This window comes from Chelonus insularis, unplaced genomic scaffold (genome assembly GCF_013357705.1).
Source record: "Chelonus insularis isolate UGA/USDA-ARS -01 unplaced genomic scaffold, ASM1335770v1 contig_131_pilon, whole genome shotgun sequence".
NCBI classification, from domain to species: Eukaryota; Metazoa; Arthropoda; class Insecta; order Hymenoptera; family Braconidae; genus Chelonus; species Chelonus insularis.
Window position 1 is genome coordinate 303,691 of NW_023276372.1, and position 15,705 is coordinate 319,395.

The 15,705-nt window shown below is 27.1% G+C and overlaps 3 protein-coding genes across 7 annotated transcripts; 2 read left to right on the top strand and 1 right to left on the bottom strand.

Moving 5' to 3' along the window:
- Window positions 1–147: 147 nt before the first annotated feature.
- On the top strand, window positions 148–4,728 carry eIF4A (eukaryotic translation initiation factor 4A). Of its 2 annotated transcripts, XR_004691183.1 has the most exons (7): window positions 148–370; window positions 1,416–1,533; window positions 1,840–1,987; window positions 2,079–2,188; window positions 2,435–3,162; window positions 3,239–3,435; window positions 4,574–4,728. XR_004691183.1 is itself a non-coding variant. In XM_035095105.1 (6 exons), exons 1-6 carry the CDS (start codon window positions 348–350, stop codon window positions 3,381–3,383), a joined length of 1,272 nt encoding a protein of 423 aa, XP_034950996.1. In that variant the 5' UTR covers window positions 148–347; the 3' UTR covers window positions 3,384–4,245. The 2 variants fall into 2 exon arrangements, 1 of the variants encoding a protein (XP_034950996.1); XM_035095105.1 differs by lacking the exon at window positions 4,574–4,728 and having other exon boundaries at window positions 3,239–4,245.
- A 1,042-nt stretch (window positions 4,729–5,770) lies between these two features.
- Window positions 5,771–12,395, bottom strand: Als2 (Amyotrophic lateral sclerosis 2). Of its 3 annotated transcripts, none has more exons than XM_035095103.1 (13): window positions 11,450–12,395; window positions 9,987–11,303; window positions 9,328–9,900; window positions 8,667–9,247; window positions 8,419–8,599; window positions 8,174–8,340; window positions 7,969–8,078; window positions 7,661–7,872; window positions 7,019–7,585; window positions 6,744–6,920; window positions 6,445–6,607; window positions 6,184–6,366; window positions 5,771–5,903 (listed from the first exon to the last, which is right to left on the bottom strand). In XM_035095103.1, the coding sequence occupies exons 1-13, from the start codon at window positions 11,785–11,787 to the stop codon at window positions 5,856–5,858; spliced, it is 4,617 nt and encodes a 1,538-aa protein (XP_034950994.1). In that variant the 5' UTR covers window positions 11,788–12,395; the 3' UTR covers window positions 5,771–5,855. The 3 variants fall into 3 exon arrangements, with proteins under 3 accessions (XP_034950994.1, XP_034950995.1, XP_034950992.1); XM_035095104.1 differs by lacking the exon at window positions 5,771–5,903 and having other exon boundaries at window positions 6,079–6,366; window positions 9,987–10,611; window positions 10,690–11,303; XM_035095101.1 differs by lacking the exon at window positions 5,771–5,903 and having other exon boundaries at window positions 6,079–6,366.
- Window positions 12,396–12,763: 368 nt separating this feature from the next.
- On the top strand, window positions 12,764–15,476 carry Agpat2 (1-Acylglycerol-3-phosphate O-acyltransferase 2). Of its 2 annotated transcripts, none has more exons than XM_035095107.1 (6): window positions 12,764–12,930; window positions 14,212–14,394; window positions 14,473–14,606; window positions 14,704–14,885; window positions 14,984–15,149; window positions 15,253–15,476. In XM_035095107.1, the coding sequence occupies exons 2-6, from the start codon at window positions 14,213–14,215 to the stop codon at window positions 15,414–15,416; spliced, it is 828 nt and encodes a 275-aa protein (XP_034950998.1). In that variant the 5' UTR covers window positions 12,764–12,930; window position 14,212; the 3' UTR covers window positions 15,417–15,476. The 2 variants fall into 2 exon arrangements, with proteins under 2 accessions (XP_034950998.1, XP_034950997.1); XM_035095106.1 differs by lacking the exon at window positions 12,764–12,930 and adding an exon at window positions 13,992–14,131.
- Window positions 15,477–15,705: the final 229 nt, after the last annotated feature.

The following is a 15,705-nucleotide window of genomic DNA, read 5'->3' on the forward strand; positions in this document are numbered from 1 at the left end:
GAAGTGCATTTCCACTAGATTTAAATTCACCGCTTTTCCCTCCCCACTTCTTTTCCCAAGGCATTATGGGTAAAATACATTTTCCATCCCCCCTACTTTCCACAAATTGCCTATTTAGTAAATGAATCTGGCCGGCAATCGGCATTACTAGTCGAAAGACCATCAGATAAACAATTAGCTTCGTTAGTTTCAATTTATTTGATAAATTTACTTTATTATCTTTGTGTTTTTTTAACAAAACTTTGATAACTTAATTGATTCACAGCGCCATTGTGCGGGATTTTTAGTAATATTGTGTGTGACGCAATTGGAATTCGTCCTTTCCGTCGCGCTACTGTGAGTAGAACATGTCGTATACATCTGAACGAAGGTAAGTTCTATTTTTTTACCTACATATTTTAGCTAATAATATTTATTATTATAACTAATCGTTTCCTTAATTTTTACTCCATATGGTTGATATAAATTTATTATTACGCATCTTTCCAATGATCTGTACTTTACAAAAATATTATCGCAATTGACGAATGCACAGGGTTTGTGCTATCAACATGGCGTGCCGTGAACTTTTTGTCACATTGTCTGGGAAATTTGGCGGCTATTCGATTATTTTTCAGTCTTATAATTATTTATACAAAAATAATTTTACTCCGAAATCAATTTAATATTATTATCTATTTATTTTTTCCATTACTAATTTGAATTTTTCCAATTATCTATTACTATGAAATAGGCTGTTTCATCAAGCAAACGCGTGCACGCTTTCGTCGGTTTCCACCATGCTGGCATGATAGCGTTTTTTTAACACAATCAAATAATTTTAAACAGATCTAAATTATCAATGTGAAGAAAAACTTGTATGTTGCCAAGTTTTTTTTTAGAAAAAATAAAAAATAGGAAATACTTCAAAATAATATATTTAATGGATTTTTCAATCAATTATTAAGCGTATTCGCTTGAAGTCATGCTTTGGTGTGACTTATGAGTCATAGTGAATTCATGGTCTGGCATCATTTATCTGGTCATTTTTGTGTATCGACCCTAGTGTCAATATAGATATCCATTTAAACATCTGTTCTAAAAATTTTGGATAGTATAAATACGTCTCTAAAGTTATGCATAAAAAACTTTCAAATAATGCGTCAATAAGTGCATGAATAAATGAATTTTTAATTTTTCATAAATAGTAACAATAAAAAAAAAATAAAAATTTTCTTCTAATATTATATATTGCAGTTTTAACACAATAATTAATAAAAAAAATTTAAATAATTTTATTTATTTTAATTTTTCAAATCTTAGATAGAAAGAATAATTACTTTCTTCAAATATATTTATAATGTGTTATTTTAAATTACTAAATCAATAGATACAACTTCCATTATTGAATATGTATAAAAATTTTTCAATTTCAGAAACGAGGATCAATGGTCTGGCGACTCTAAAAATGGTCCAAGTGAAAGTGAATCATCTAACTATGGAGGGCCTCCCGGAATGGACCCGGATGGTGTTATTGACAGCAACTGGGATCAGGTAAAATTCATTGTCAATTATATTAACTTTACTTAAGGTTACTACCTGAGTTGTAAAAATTTTAAGCAAAGATAGACAAACTGACTTTTAGACAACTGAAGAACGAAAAATTTAATACGGCCTTCATACTTTTCTTACTTATTCAGTACGACGTTATTAGTTAATTGAGCACAGTTGGTACTTTTCTGTTATTAAGGATTTATACTTTATATTTTGTTTTTCATATTTTGGGTATTCATTGTTCTTATTGTTCTTTTATGACCTTGTAACTAAAATTTACTTAATGGATTTTCCCAAAAACTCCAGGTGGTCGAAAGTTTTGATGACATGAACCTAAAGGAAGAACTTCTTCGGGGTATCTATGCTTATGGTTTCGAAAAACCATCTGCTATTCAACAACGGGCAATTGTACCATGTGTAAAAGGTTTTGATGTTATCGCTCAAGCCCAGTCAGGTAAGAAATTACTACAGTCGTTTACATAGAAAATATTTTTCAAATTAAAACCAATGAAAATTTCTTATTTCATTTTAATGTATTTATTTAGGTACTGGAAAAACAGCAACATTCTCTATTTCTATACTGCAGCAAATTGATACAAATCTGAGTGAATGCCAAGCATTGATTCTCGCTCCAACTCGTGAGTTGGCTCAGCAGGTAACATATTTATTTACAATTTTTACTTGGAGTAGGCAAACTCAAATTTGAAAAAAAAACAGAGAGGAAGACTTACGTGAAATGTTAACGGGGAGTCAAACTCATTCACTATTACAGAATTCATAAGAGTTACTTTGGTTTCGAAGATTCAAATTTAACCACCTCTGATTTTGATAAAAATTCAAATTTTTATTTTACTTATATTAATGATAGGAATAAAATTTTTATGATTTTTTTAAATTACAGATCCAAAAAGTGGTAATTGCTCTTGGAGATTTTATGCATGCTCAATGCCATGCATGTATTGGAGGAACAAATGTTCGTGAAGATATCCGGAAACTTGAGCAAGGAGCTCATGTGGTAGTCGGAACACCAGGAAGAGTTTATGACATGATAAGTCGACGTGCACTTCGTACAAATAACATAAAACTATTTGTACTCGATGAAGCTGATGAGATGTTATCCCGTGGTTTCAAGGATCAAATTCACGATGTTTTCAGGCTACTTCCCCATGAAGTACAGGTTATTCTATTATCTGCAACAATGCCCACTGACGTATTAGAAGTTTCTAAATGCTTTATGCGTCAACCAATTAGAATTTTGGTGAAAAAAGAAGAATTAACGTTGGAAGGTATCAAACAATTTTATGTCTTCGTTGAACGTGAAGATTGGAAATTCGACACTCTGTGTGATTTGTATGATACTTTGAGTATTACTCAGGCTGTAATTTTCTGTAATACACGTCGCAAGGTTGATTGGTTGACAGAAAATATGCAACGCCGTGATTTTACCGTTTCGGCAATGCATGGAGATATGGATCAAAAAGAACGTGATCTAATTATGAGACAATTTCGCACAGGGTCTTCTCGTGTCCTTATTACGACTGACCTTTTAGCACGTGGTATTGATGTACAACAAGTATCACTTGTTATTAATTATGATCTTCCTTCCAACCGAGAAAATTATATCCATAGGTAAGATACTACATTAGTAATAAATAATTAAAAACATTTATCAAAAAAAATATTTATAAAAATTGTTTTTTAATAGAATTGGTCGTGGAGGTCGGTTTGGACGTAAAGGAGTAGCCATCAACTTTATTACCACGGATGACAAACGAATCATGAGTGATATAGAAGCGTATTACCACACTCATATTGATGAGATGCCATTAAATGTTGCTGATTTGATCTAAATCTGGCTGTTGGCTGTATTTCATTATAATAAAAGCAAAAAAATAATAAAACGTAAGTGAAATAACAAGCTCTCAGCTGATCTCTCTGATGGTGTGTGAGTATATTGGTCAAATTAGGTGAATCATATCGCTTGTGTAACGCGACTTTAGGGTTTACATTACCCTCATCTTGGATTACTCTCTATATAAGCGAATATAAAATATAAATAAATATTAAACACTAGGTAGTGGTGATTTGTTTTGGAAGGTTCAATTAATTCATATTTTTATTGTTTAATAAAAACAGCATTTATTGCTGTTGCCACTACATTATTTAACATAGTTGTCATTATTAATATCATATTAATTAGCATTATATTTACGGAGAGATAGGATCAGATTAACAGTTGGGTGTCGGGGCCATTTAGGCCCGACTTGACGGCTTCTTAGCTGTCTAAGGGTTTTTTGGGGTGTACAGATAATGTTTTTGGTTAGCAATATGCAGTCAATTTCAGTAATTTTTGCAGGTTTCAATGTTATTCATCTCCTCGGGAATACTATTATGATTATGATTATGATTAATATTATTAATATTACTCTTCCGGTTTTCAACGTTTCTACTTCGACTCATAATACTAGTCGTTTTGACAAATATGAGCTCTTTGTGTTATGTATCACACTTATTCAGTCTACATTTCGTATTAGACTCGTTTGTCTACGCAAAAATTCAGTTGGTTTTTGGAAAGGATACTTTAATCACAAGCGGTGCCGAAGAAAATGTATTTTCCAGCCTTAGATAGTATCAATTTTTGTACATCAATAATATTAGAGGTAACTTTCTATATGAAATAAAATGTTTAACATCTGTAATTTATTAAATATATATTTAGCAAGTCTCTTTATTTTAATTATATACATATATACTATATCGTTTGATTTTTAAAACATACATACTTTTTTTTCCATTCCTTTTTCTTGGAAACTTTTTTCGTTCGAATTACTAAACTAACCAATTGAATGGACAAACAATGAGTCAACGCGTTAATAATAAAACAATTAGTAAATTTTATAAAATATTTATCTTTGTAATATTTCAATAATTTTCTTCTTTCTACAAATTTCATTTTAATTTAAAAATAAGTATTATAAATAAAGCTTTTTTAACAGATTATTCAAAATTGATTACGGAGTATCAATTTGTATCATTGCAGGAATTTTTCGGCAGTTCACACTAATTGTGAGAGGGAAGACATTTTGTTGGAAGTAGAGACAAAGTTTCCTCTAAAATATCAAAGTATTTTCGTATTAATCGATTGTTAATTATTGTTTCACATGATTGCTAGAAAATTCATTTTATCAGTTCACATTCAAAATAATTACTTTTTTTTTATTTACTGGAATTATTTCTTGAAAATTTCGTGTTTGTATTTAAAATTAAAATTGCATTTTATAATATAAATTCTTAATTATCCATCAATTAAGAGAATTATAGTTATTTAATTTTCCTTGTAAACTAATCAACCACTTAGCTAATTGTATATTAATCTCTGATTATAAATTAAAAATAATATTTGAATTTAATCATTGTAAATAATTAATCAAACATTTATGATCGATTACTCGTGAAAAGGAAGCTGGTTATTTGGTTGTATTTCACACGTTTATATATCAACATAATCTGTAGTTAGTGATGCGACTGTATACAATCGTATATCCCGATGGAAAGTAAAACGATTTAATGAAAATAAAAAATTTTTAATAAATGTAGAATAATGCGAGGTTGCTTTTACTAAATCGACAAACAGTTAAGCTCATAAATTTCATAAAAAATTGTTCTTGCTAATACATAAATTAATGAATAAATAAATTAAGAATATTAAATTATGATAAAATATTGAATCTTAAGAATACTTTTATATTATGAAAAAATTTTTAATCACAGTTATCATTCTGTATTAGTACTTTTTCTTTTAAATTCAATTAGAATTAAGTAGTATATAATTGGCTATTAAATAATGTTAATCACTTACTTTACTCATTAAGTATCAACTACTAAACTAAAAATAAATTGATTATCAAGTGGATAAAAATAATAAAATTTTTGTTTTCATTTTATTAAATTGTAGCAAAAATATTTATTATTTTCCATACGGTACTCCAATAGGGAATAAAAAAAAAAATTAATAATTTTTTTTTTATTATTATTATGTACTTTCGTTGGAAAAAATTGTAAACAAACTATGTATTAATAAATATTTATTCATAAAAATTAGTTCTTTTCTATTGGAGTTGCCAAATTTACATTACGATACATATACATATTCGTGAATATATATATATATACAAATATACAAATATGTATTTAATTTCATTCCTTTGTAACAATTTTATTTCATAATTATTTTTTTTTTTTTTTTTTTTTTTTTATAAATAATTACATATTATATTTTTATTTTTTTATATACATTAAAGTAATTCACATTCTTATTTGCATCAATCGAAAATATTAACTTTTTCTTGTAGGATTTGATGAAAACAAGCCTGAAACCCAATAAAAAATTTATTAATAATCCATATTTTCATGATAAACTATTAATGCAGATTGTTTAAATAACTGAAAAAATTATCATCTTGATTCAATTTTATATTGATTTTTTCATATTGTGCAACATTTAAAAAACTAATTAGTAAAAATAAACGATCAATATTGATAATTGTCGTTTAGACCTTGCCTAGATCAGATTATAAATTTAATATTAAAATAAGTTTATTATATAATGTATTTATACAATATCATAAAGTTAATAATAGTTAAATTTACCTTTAGGGTAGTGAACATAACATCTAATTCCCCATTTTTTATATTGGATTCCATGAAATCATCGATAAAATGAATTTCACTTCCCAATTTCAAAATACCGGCTCTTGCTACTACAAAAGTAAATACTGGTAATAATTCGTCCATTGTCCATAAATATGTTTCACCCAATTTTTTTTGTACTGTCTGTAAAAAAATTTACAAATGACTGTTTAATGCTGTATTTTAGTTTAAGGGATTTCAAATTAATTTTAAAAATATCACCTTGGTCATTTGCTCAAAAGTATTACGTATGACTATTAATTTTTCTAAAGGCGAAAAGGTGGTTTTTAATTGTTGTAAAGTTTCTATTGCTTCGGTTAAAAATTTTTTTTCATCATTTTCAAATGAAGCCATGTTTAGAGTATTAGCGACATCATAAAATTTTCTAAAAATTTAATAATTAGACAGATTTAATTTTTTTACGACACAAATTAATTATTGAGCACAAGTGATCAAGTAAAAATAAGTTATTATTTAGATTATATTTTATTAACAGTTCATGAATGAAGAAAAATTCTTACTGATCAATATCAAGAAATGTCATTAAAGCAAAATCAGATTGTTTATTCCATTTCATTAATCTTTCCCAATATGCATCATCCTCTTTTTTATTGTGAAGTGCATAGAGAACAAATAGAGCTGAATGTACTCGAGAAAGTAAGATGGGATATAATAGAGATTTAGCAGAAATTTCTTTCCTAAAACAAGTTTCATTGTTTTTTAATAATGTAATTAATCTAATAATATTATAGTTGTAGGGAATTTAAATAATTTCATTAAAAATTCTAAATAATACCTCTTTTCTCCATTTTCAGATTCTAATATTAATTCTTTATCATTGTCAGGTAATGCTGGAAAAAAAAATGAAACAATTTCATATATTCTCATGGTTATACTTCGAAATTCTTCCACTGCATGACTTAATAACAACGGGTGAACTCTAACTCCTCCATAAGTTGCTGTATAAACTGTTGATACTTGTGTTAATAAATTGCCCAGTGGATGATATTGGCTTTCAAATGCGTTTATTAAATATTCATGAATTTCTTTGAAACTGGAATATGATAGTTGAGTTTGTCCAAACTGAAGAATTTTATTCAACAAGTCATTGGAAGTTTTGTTTGCAGATCCCCGTGGTAAAGGGACTTTGGATGGTGAATTCTCTTTATGTACTGTTCGTTGACATGATTTATTGATTATAATAGCAACATTTTCCCATAATTTTTGAGATTCTAATATTTTATTTGGATTCGATTTATTAGAATGTTGAATATTAGATTCACTTATTCCAAGTTGCTGATAACATTGACGGAATAGAGCTTTCCATTTTTGATTTGGTTGTACACATAATTTTCCGAAAGATCTAGAAATTATTAATAATTATTGAAGGAAATTAATTTTAAAAGATTTTGTAAAATATTTAAGTAATTACACTTACGGTGGTTTAGAATTTAATTCAATATTATTAACAGTTTTATTTATTTGCAAATTTGCTGTTACTTTAACTGGTTCATTCCAACCTCCATTCATAGTCCCTTCTAACACATCACCACTTCGAAACGTTAAAATACCTTTTCCACCGAAAACTCCAGCAGATTTAAATTCTCCTTCATAATGCGTTCCATCTTCAAATATCATTATACCATGACCCTATACAAGTTTTTGTTTAAACTAGAATGTTTTTTTTTTTGTTTCAATATTTATACAATTATTATTAAAAAGTTTAACTTTATTTACTCAAATTACCATAAAAGCATCTTGTACAAAAGTTCCTTCATAATAAATCCCATCAAGAGTTACAATTAATCCGTTACCGTGTTTTAAATTATTACTCCAGAAACCTAAGTATTTTTCACCTATGTTAATGAAAATTAATGAGTATAAAATTATCATTTAACAACATAAAACTTGTATAATTATGTTTTAATTTATTCGTAAGATGATAATTTACCTGTCATAATATCACTCATAACACCGTATCCTTGCTTTACGCCAGCAATCCATTCTCCTACATAAACACTCCCTATAGAAGACATAAAATGACCTTCTTTTTTTACACCATGACCATGAGGCAATCCATCTTTAAAGTATCCATCGTAAACATCCCCATTTATTTCTCTATTGATTAATCATTTTTTTAAATTTTATTTTATTAACAATAAATTAAATTATATCAAATTTTACAAAGATACTAACTTGAATAAACCATATCCATTTTGTAATCCATCTTTCCATTGACCTTCATAAATTCCTTGAGTAGGAATTTCCATTTTTCCTAAACCGTCTATAACACCTTTATAGAATTCACCAGTGTACAGTTTTCCATCATTCCATTCCATTTTTCCATAACCATGAGGTTTACCATTTGACCATCTTCCTAATAAAATCAATTAATGATAATTATTAATATTAACATTTAATAAGATAAAAAAATACACATTTACCAATATATTTAGCATCTTTATAAGTAGGATGCTTAGTAAATAAATAACTAGTTGTTCGATCCCTAGGGGATCCGTGTCCAACAACTTTTTGAAGACTACATTTAACAGCATTTTGTAAAGCTTGTAGCCATTCATTACGTTCAGTTGCAGTAGCTGTATAAAGTATCAAATTTTCTTCTGGAGTAGTAATAGATATTGCATTAGACAAATTTTCTGAATCTGCTAAAGGTTCTACCCACAAAGTTGCCAGTGGATGTGTCGTATGCGAATTTCCAATTACATGGACAAACACATCCGTTAATAAAATAAACCAGTGTGAAAGTAGTGAAGTAAAACGACTACAATTCAATATCGAAATTGGACGTGTTCGAGATTCTCTTAGCAGTCGTCTTTTTGGTGATCTTAAAATTTCGATTAATTTTCCAGAATTTTCCCAAAATTTTTTGGTGATTTTTGCTTCGTTTTGACGTTTTTGTTGTTCATCACACATTCTTTCCCATTTGATTAAAGCTTCTTGAAGTCTCTCAATACCCATGTTTGTCCCATTACATTTAATTAAATTTGTTATTGTTATTTTGTATCTAGAATAAAATTTTAAAAAATCTAGCAATGACATTAGAGAAAAAAATATTCAATGAATAATAATGTTCTATATAAATACCGATTTAATTCCTGCAAAGGATGTTCAAGTGCAGCTGTAACAATTTCTTCATTGCCTGCTTTTTTAAATCGCTCCTGCATAATTACTTTATCAGAAAAGGTTCGTGTTAGAATTTGTGGAAGTTTATCATTAAAAATTTTAACTATATGTCCAAACCCTCCGAGTGATATAACATCACAAACAGTGTTCAAATAATGTTTATAAACAGTAACGAATTCGTCAACATTAGCAATCAAAATGACTTCATATGGCTCACCAATAAAATTAGAGTAATCAGAAAGACTAAGAACATTTAAAGCAATAAAATTCATTAAATCTATATAACATTGGCATAAAGTATCGTATGCATTAGAATCTTGTCTAGCTGCTTTCTTTTGAAATGGTCTAATTAAAAATTGATAAACTGTGAGCATTTCTTCTAACAATATTTCTTCCCGGTTTAAATCATTCAAAATTTTACTAGGTTCTTGATTTATTGTTGAACAACAACTATAAGACCCAGAGCTTGATATATATTTAATTGAATACTGTGAATTATTTGATATGTTTAGCTTAACAATTTTATCTATAGAACTGTAAAAAAATAAATATAATAATAATAGCTTATGTTATTTTTAATATTGAAATAAAAATAATATTATATATTTCAAGAAACTCACGTAGATTTTCCAATAAAATATAGTTCATTATCTATAACAATTAAACTATGACAAGTTCCGGTAGCAGCATTTCTTGTTCGTTGATTATTTATTCCAGGAACCATCAATAATTTTGGTGAACTTTGAGCGATTGTCTCCTCTGGAGATATTTGATTTAAATCATTTTTACCCCATGCATAAATTCTTCCATCTAAAGTTAAGGCTAAAGCATGATAAGCTCCACAACATACTTTTTTAATTCCTGTATTATTTAATTTTGTAACTAAAACCGGCTTAGGTCTAATAATAATATCTCCAGTACCTAATTGTCCAAACTTAATATCTCCCCAAGTCCATAATTCAGTTGCAAGTAAATTGTTTCCAGTATCAATAAGTGAATTAATTCTTTCGTACAATCCTTGTACAGATAAATCGTGATCTAGAGATGCTGTACTCGAGGACCACGGAAATTCTTCACATCTTAAGCTATGAGCCAAACTACCAGCAGATGGTTTTCCTTTCTCTTCATCAAGGAGTTCAAATTCGCCGGTAATGTCATCACGAGCATCATTAGTTTCTGAACTTCCACTAACGTGTCTTGATAAAGTTGCTACTTTATCTCCCATAGTTTTGACTCCTTCATATACTAAATTAGCCATATTGGAAACATTTTGTTTAATTAAACCAGTAGGGCTTGACATATATTCACTATTACTTTCTTTACCATTCCCGTAATAAGAGACCCAGGAGAATTGTTCGGTTAAAAATTGTCGAGCTGCTTCAGTATTAATAAAAACTGGATTTTTTTTTATTTCTTTTTCATCATCATTCGTACCAGGGGTATTTTTTGTATTATTTGGAATCAAACATGATCGATTGTCATTATTAACTGGAACAGAGGTTGTTAAATGATCACGACTCGTGAATGACATGGGACTTGTCGAAGCAACAGAATAATCTTCATTATAAGTTTGTGGATGAAGACCCAAAGGACATGTATCTGATGATGTCAAACTTTGTGGGCTAAGTGCAAAATTATTTAAACATTGTGGACAAGTACTTACAAATATATCATCAATGTCATTTTCACTATCTGTATCATCTTTAATTATTTTTGGAATTTTCCTAGCAACAACAGCATTGAAATTCGTACCACAGGCTATTGAAGATACTGATCTTCCTTCAAAAAATACAACTTTTTTAGCAACTTGAGATTTTATATCAATTTGAGGCTGGTCACCACTTGCCCATAATTGGCCATTTTCAGTAATAAACAGTGTTGCTATATCACTGACTGCTATATTTTTGACTTTTAAGATTTCATTCTCTTGTTTATATCTATATATAAATAAAGAAAGAAAAAATAATTGATATTACTTTGAAAATTCTTAATGAATAAATTTCTTTTTATACTTCAACAATATATAAATGAGATACAGTTTGATTCTAATATTTCAGTTTTATTATTAATTTATAGTACTTACCCATGACAACAATATTTAATATCTTCTTTAAGAATAATTGTGTCAATTACTTGGAATGTATTAGGATCCAGTGTCAATACATATCCTTTATCATTTACAATAAATAAATATTGAGAATTAGAGGCCATATCTATGACACAGAAATTAATTCTTTTAAAAATAATGGACAGTGTTCCAGTTTCCAAAACTTGTACTTCTCCATAATAAATATTCGATGTTGTTGTAGACACAAAAATATTGTTATTTATATGAACTAATTTTTTAACTATCCCGTTAGGCTGATCAGCAAATGTTAAATTAATTTTCTCAGTACCTTTCCAAATGTGCAATTGAGCCATAACTTTTTATAAGCGAATTAATCCAAAGATAATGATAAGTAAACAGTTTATATTTTGTATATATTTAAAACAAAATAACTAGAAACAATAAATAATTTTCAATATACTCAGTAAAGATTGCATTAAAATTTATTTATCATGTTGTCGATGATAAAAAATATATTCATTGTTCTCTTGGTTTAATCATGATTGATAACACGTAGCAATTCTCTACATTGTTGAGATTTAAGAAAAACAATTGCTTTCATGTAGAATTATGTTATATACATTATTAAAATAGTTGTTCAAAGATTATATTATCTTAGTGAAATCAGATCAAAGCGTGCCATTCTTTATGATGATTAATTAGGTAAATTAAACTACTTTGGAGCTACTCAATATCAATATTATTGAAACATTCAGTATTGACACAGTGTCATCTATAATCTAAAAATACCCAATAATATACAGGGTGTTGCTGTACTTATTCCCAAGCCAGAATTTTGAGTAAAATTAATATTAAAATTTATATAAATAAAATTATTATTTGTGTAATAATCGTTATTGAAAAATTCTAAAAATAGGTCAGTTTTTTAATTAATTGTTCACTATCACCGATTACAGTGACATCTACAACTGTCAAAAGTACGGTAAACTAACATAACCTAAGACAAAACACAAAATCACATATTACACTAAACAAATTCTGTTCATAATTACATCAAATTATTATTAAAAAATATAAAAAATTATACGCTTGTAATCAGTGATAATAGTCTACATTAAATTGTGTAATTGTCAGTACTGTAATTATTAGATAAAATTGTATATTTAAATGTCGAATTAAGAACAAGATTGTATTTTCGCGCGAGTAAAGATACAGTACCGGACATAAATGCTGTTCAATGTTTTGAAGGTTATACATGCAATTTCCCTATACTGTCTTACATAAAATCACACAGCACTTATGTCCGGTACTGTACTTTGATTCATAGAAATATTACGCATTTCGATTACGGAAATTCCCGATTCAATGTCGTAAATATCCGAACTCTTTGAAATGTTCAATAGTACACACGTGGGACTTTGGTAATGATCAGCGCTTCAGTTTAATAGTGTGTATGAAGTGATTATTGTTTATTGGCCGACAAGAGAACTCTCAACGTAAGTACACGTTTTTGAATCATAATTTATTAATAGTACATTGACAAAATATGGATAAATTATATTTTCTTTTTTACTATACGAAACATTATGATGAATGTATTTTCGAAGAAAGAATGCTTTTATATTTAAAACATCGTTTTTTAATTTATGATAGAAATATTGAGGTTCAATTTAAGAATTAATCATAGTTAATAAGAATTCAATTTGTAATTTATTATTGGAGTTATTCTCATTAATATTGTAATAATAATTTTCCTAAGTTATGATTGTAACTTTCCAATTAGTTTTAATTAAAATGGAATTTTGTAAAAACACCAATTTATTGTTTATAATTTTTTAAAATTAAATAAAACCTTTGAATTAGATGTAATTCTAGTATAGTAAATAGGTATGTAATTACTAAATATTTCCAATACTTATTTATTTATAAAACATCAGTCATGATCATTATCACAATTGGAAAATGTTATTAAAAACTTAAGAGAAAAATGGAGTTGTTTCGTAATCTAATCCGATAAAGAGGTTTGTAAAATATAAAGTTTAAATAATACAGCATACAAAAATTGCATGTATAATTTTTCAATCTCCTTAGCAATTATCTTTTTGATTATCCAATATAATTCTGATCAGACTCTAATTAAACGTCGTAGAAATATACTTTGTAAACGTTTATTATTTTTTTTAACATTTTAAATAAAATTACAAACTCTCATCACATAACATGAAATTTAGACGATTTAATGAAATAAGTTGATGACAGTTGAGTAATGATTAATTATAAAAAATTATATAAAAATAAATTTGATTGACAATCTATTTATATTTAATCGTGTTATTTAATCTAATAGGCCTTAAATTCTTAAATGAATATTTTGTTGATAACAAAAAATTCGTCATTGTTTACATTTTTCTCTCAAATTATGACACTGAAGATTAAAGTCAAAGGTTCAGAGTCTACTTCTTTTGTAATCGATGATCATTTGATAGACTCTGTAATAGTAGAATAAGAAAGCATAAAAGAAATTTATTCTAATGTTATATTATTTTTATGTAGAATATTCTATCTTTTATATTTGAAAGATCATAGTTTATCTTCATAGAAATAGTATACATCAATTTATAAATAAATAACTGATTTTATATTATTTTCAAAATATTTAACACATAATTCAATATGTTCAAAAATGATAATTTTAAGGTAATTTTTTTTTTCATTAGTAATAGTATTATAATTTTATAATTTTTATGAAATATTTTTATTTAATGATTTTTTTTTAGAATGTTTGGTGTATCGTGCAGTAGTGTTGGACTTGCACTACTTATTTTGCTTGTTATTTGTTCTATAAGTGAAATAGCAAGATACAGAGTTAAATTTATTTTGTATATGCTGGCAAGTACATTTTTTGCAACATGGACTATTCCACTGATGTTATTTCGTATTCATGATTGGCGAAATGCTTTGTATGATTTCTTATTCATTTTATTATTAATCGTGGTATTTATCAATTTAATTATTTATAAATGTTTTTGATTATACAGAATCCCTGCATGGCAACTCAAGTGGTTTGCTAAACTACTAGGATGTAATTACATTATAAGAGGACATAACAATATCATAAAAGATTCCGGGGCAATAGTATTGATAAATCATCAAAGCTCTTTAGATGTGATTGGTAACGATCATAGTATAATTATATTTTATAAATAACGTTAACACTAAAATTATTTGTTTTAATTATTTCTGTATATATTGAGAGAAATTTTTTATAGTTCTAGCAGAACTTTGGCCAATTTTGGAACATTGTACTGTAATTGCAAAAAAACAAGTGTTATGGTTGGGTTCTTATGGGCTTGCCACGTGGTTATGGGGAACAATATTTATTGATAAAAAGAAAGGTAGTTCAGCTCAAGATACATTAAATTCAACAGCAGAAATAATTAAAAAACGAAAGGTAAATATAAGTTTATAGATTTTTTAAGTTTTTAAAACTGTTTAAAATTTATAATAAAATTGATTTAGAAAAAAAAAATCTTTTTTGTCATTATTTAGGCAAAAGTATTGATGTTTCCAGAAGGTACAAGGCATTCAAATAATTCATTATTACCTTTTAAAAAAGGAGCTTTTCATCTAGCTATTGAAACACAAATGCCTCTTCAACCCATAGTAGTATCAAAATATTATTACATTGATCATGATAAAAAGAAATTCGATTCTGGTAAAATTGAGTTTTTTTTTTTTAATAGAAAAATTACAATTCAAAACAAAAGCATAATCATTATTTATTTGATTAATTAATAAAAAATTTATTTTGCATTCAGGAACTAATTATATTACAATTTTACCACCAATTCCTACATCAGGATTGAAGAAAGAAGATATTCCAGCTTTAATTGATAAAGCTTATGAGGTAATGAATGAAGAATTTCAAAAATCAACACAAGAAGCCATTAAAAAATACTCAGGTCAAGTGAAAGTAAATTAAATCAATAATTTTCCTATCTTGAAGTTTATTACTGTTTTTTAATTAACTATGAGATTTTTACTACTATGAACATTTTTTTTTTAAACTAAGTAGACCATTTTGGAATATTTAATTGCATTATGCATAATTTATTATATATTTTTTATTCATTATGAACTTAATGAAATAATTTTTATAAAGACCGTAATTTATTATAAATGTTCAAATGATATATTTTTGGAACTTTATAGATTGCTAAATACTTCCAGTACTAATATATTACTGTCTAATAAGCTTTTTTATCTAATGT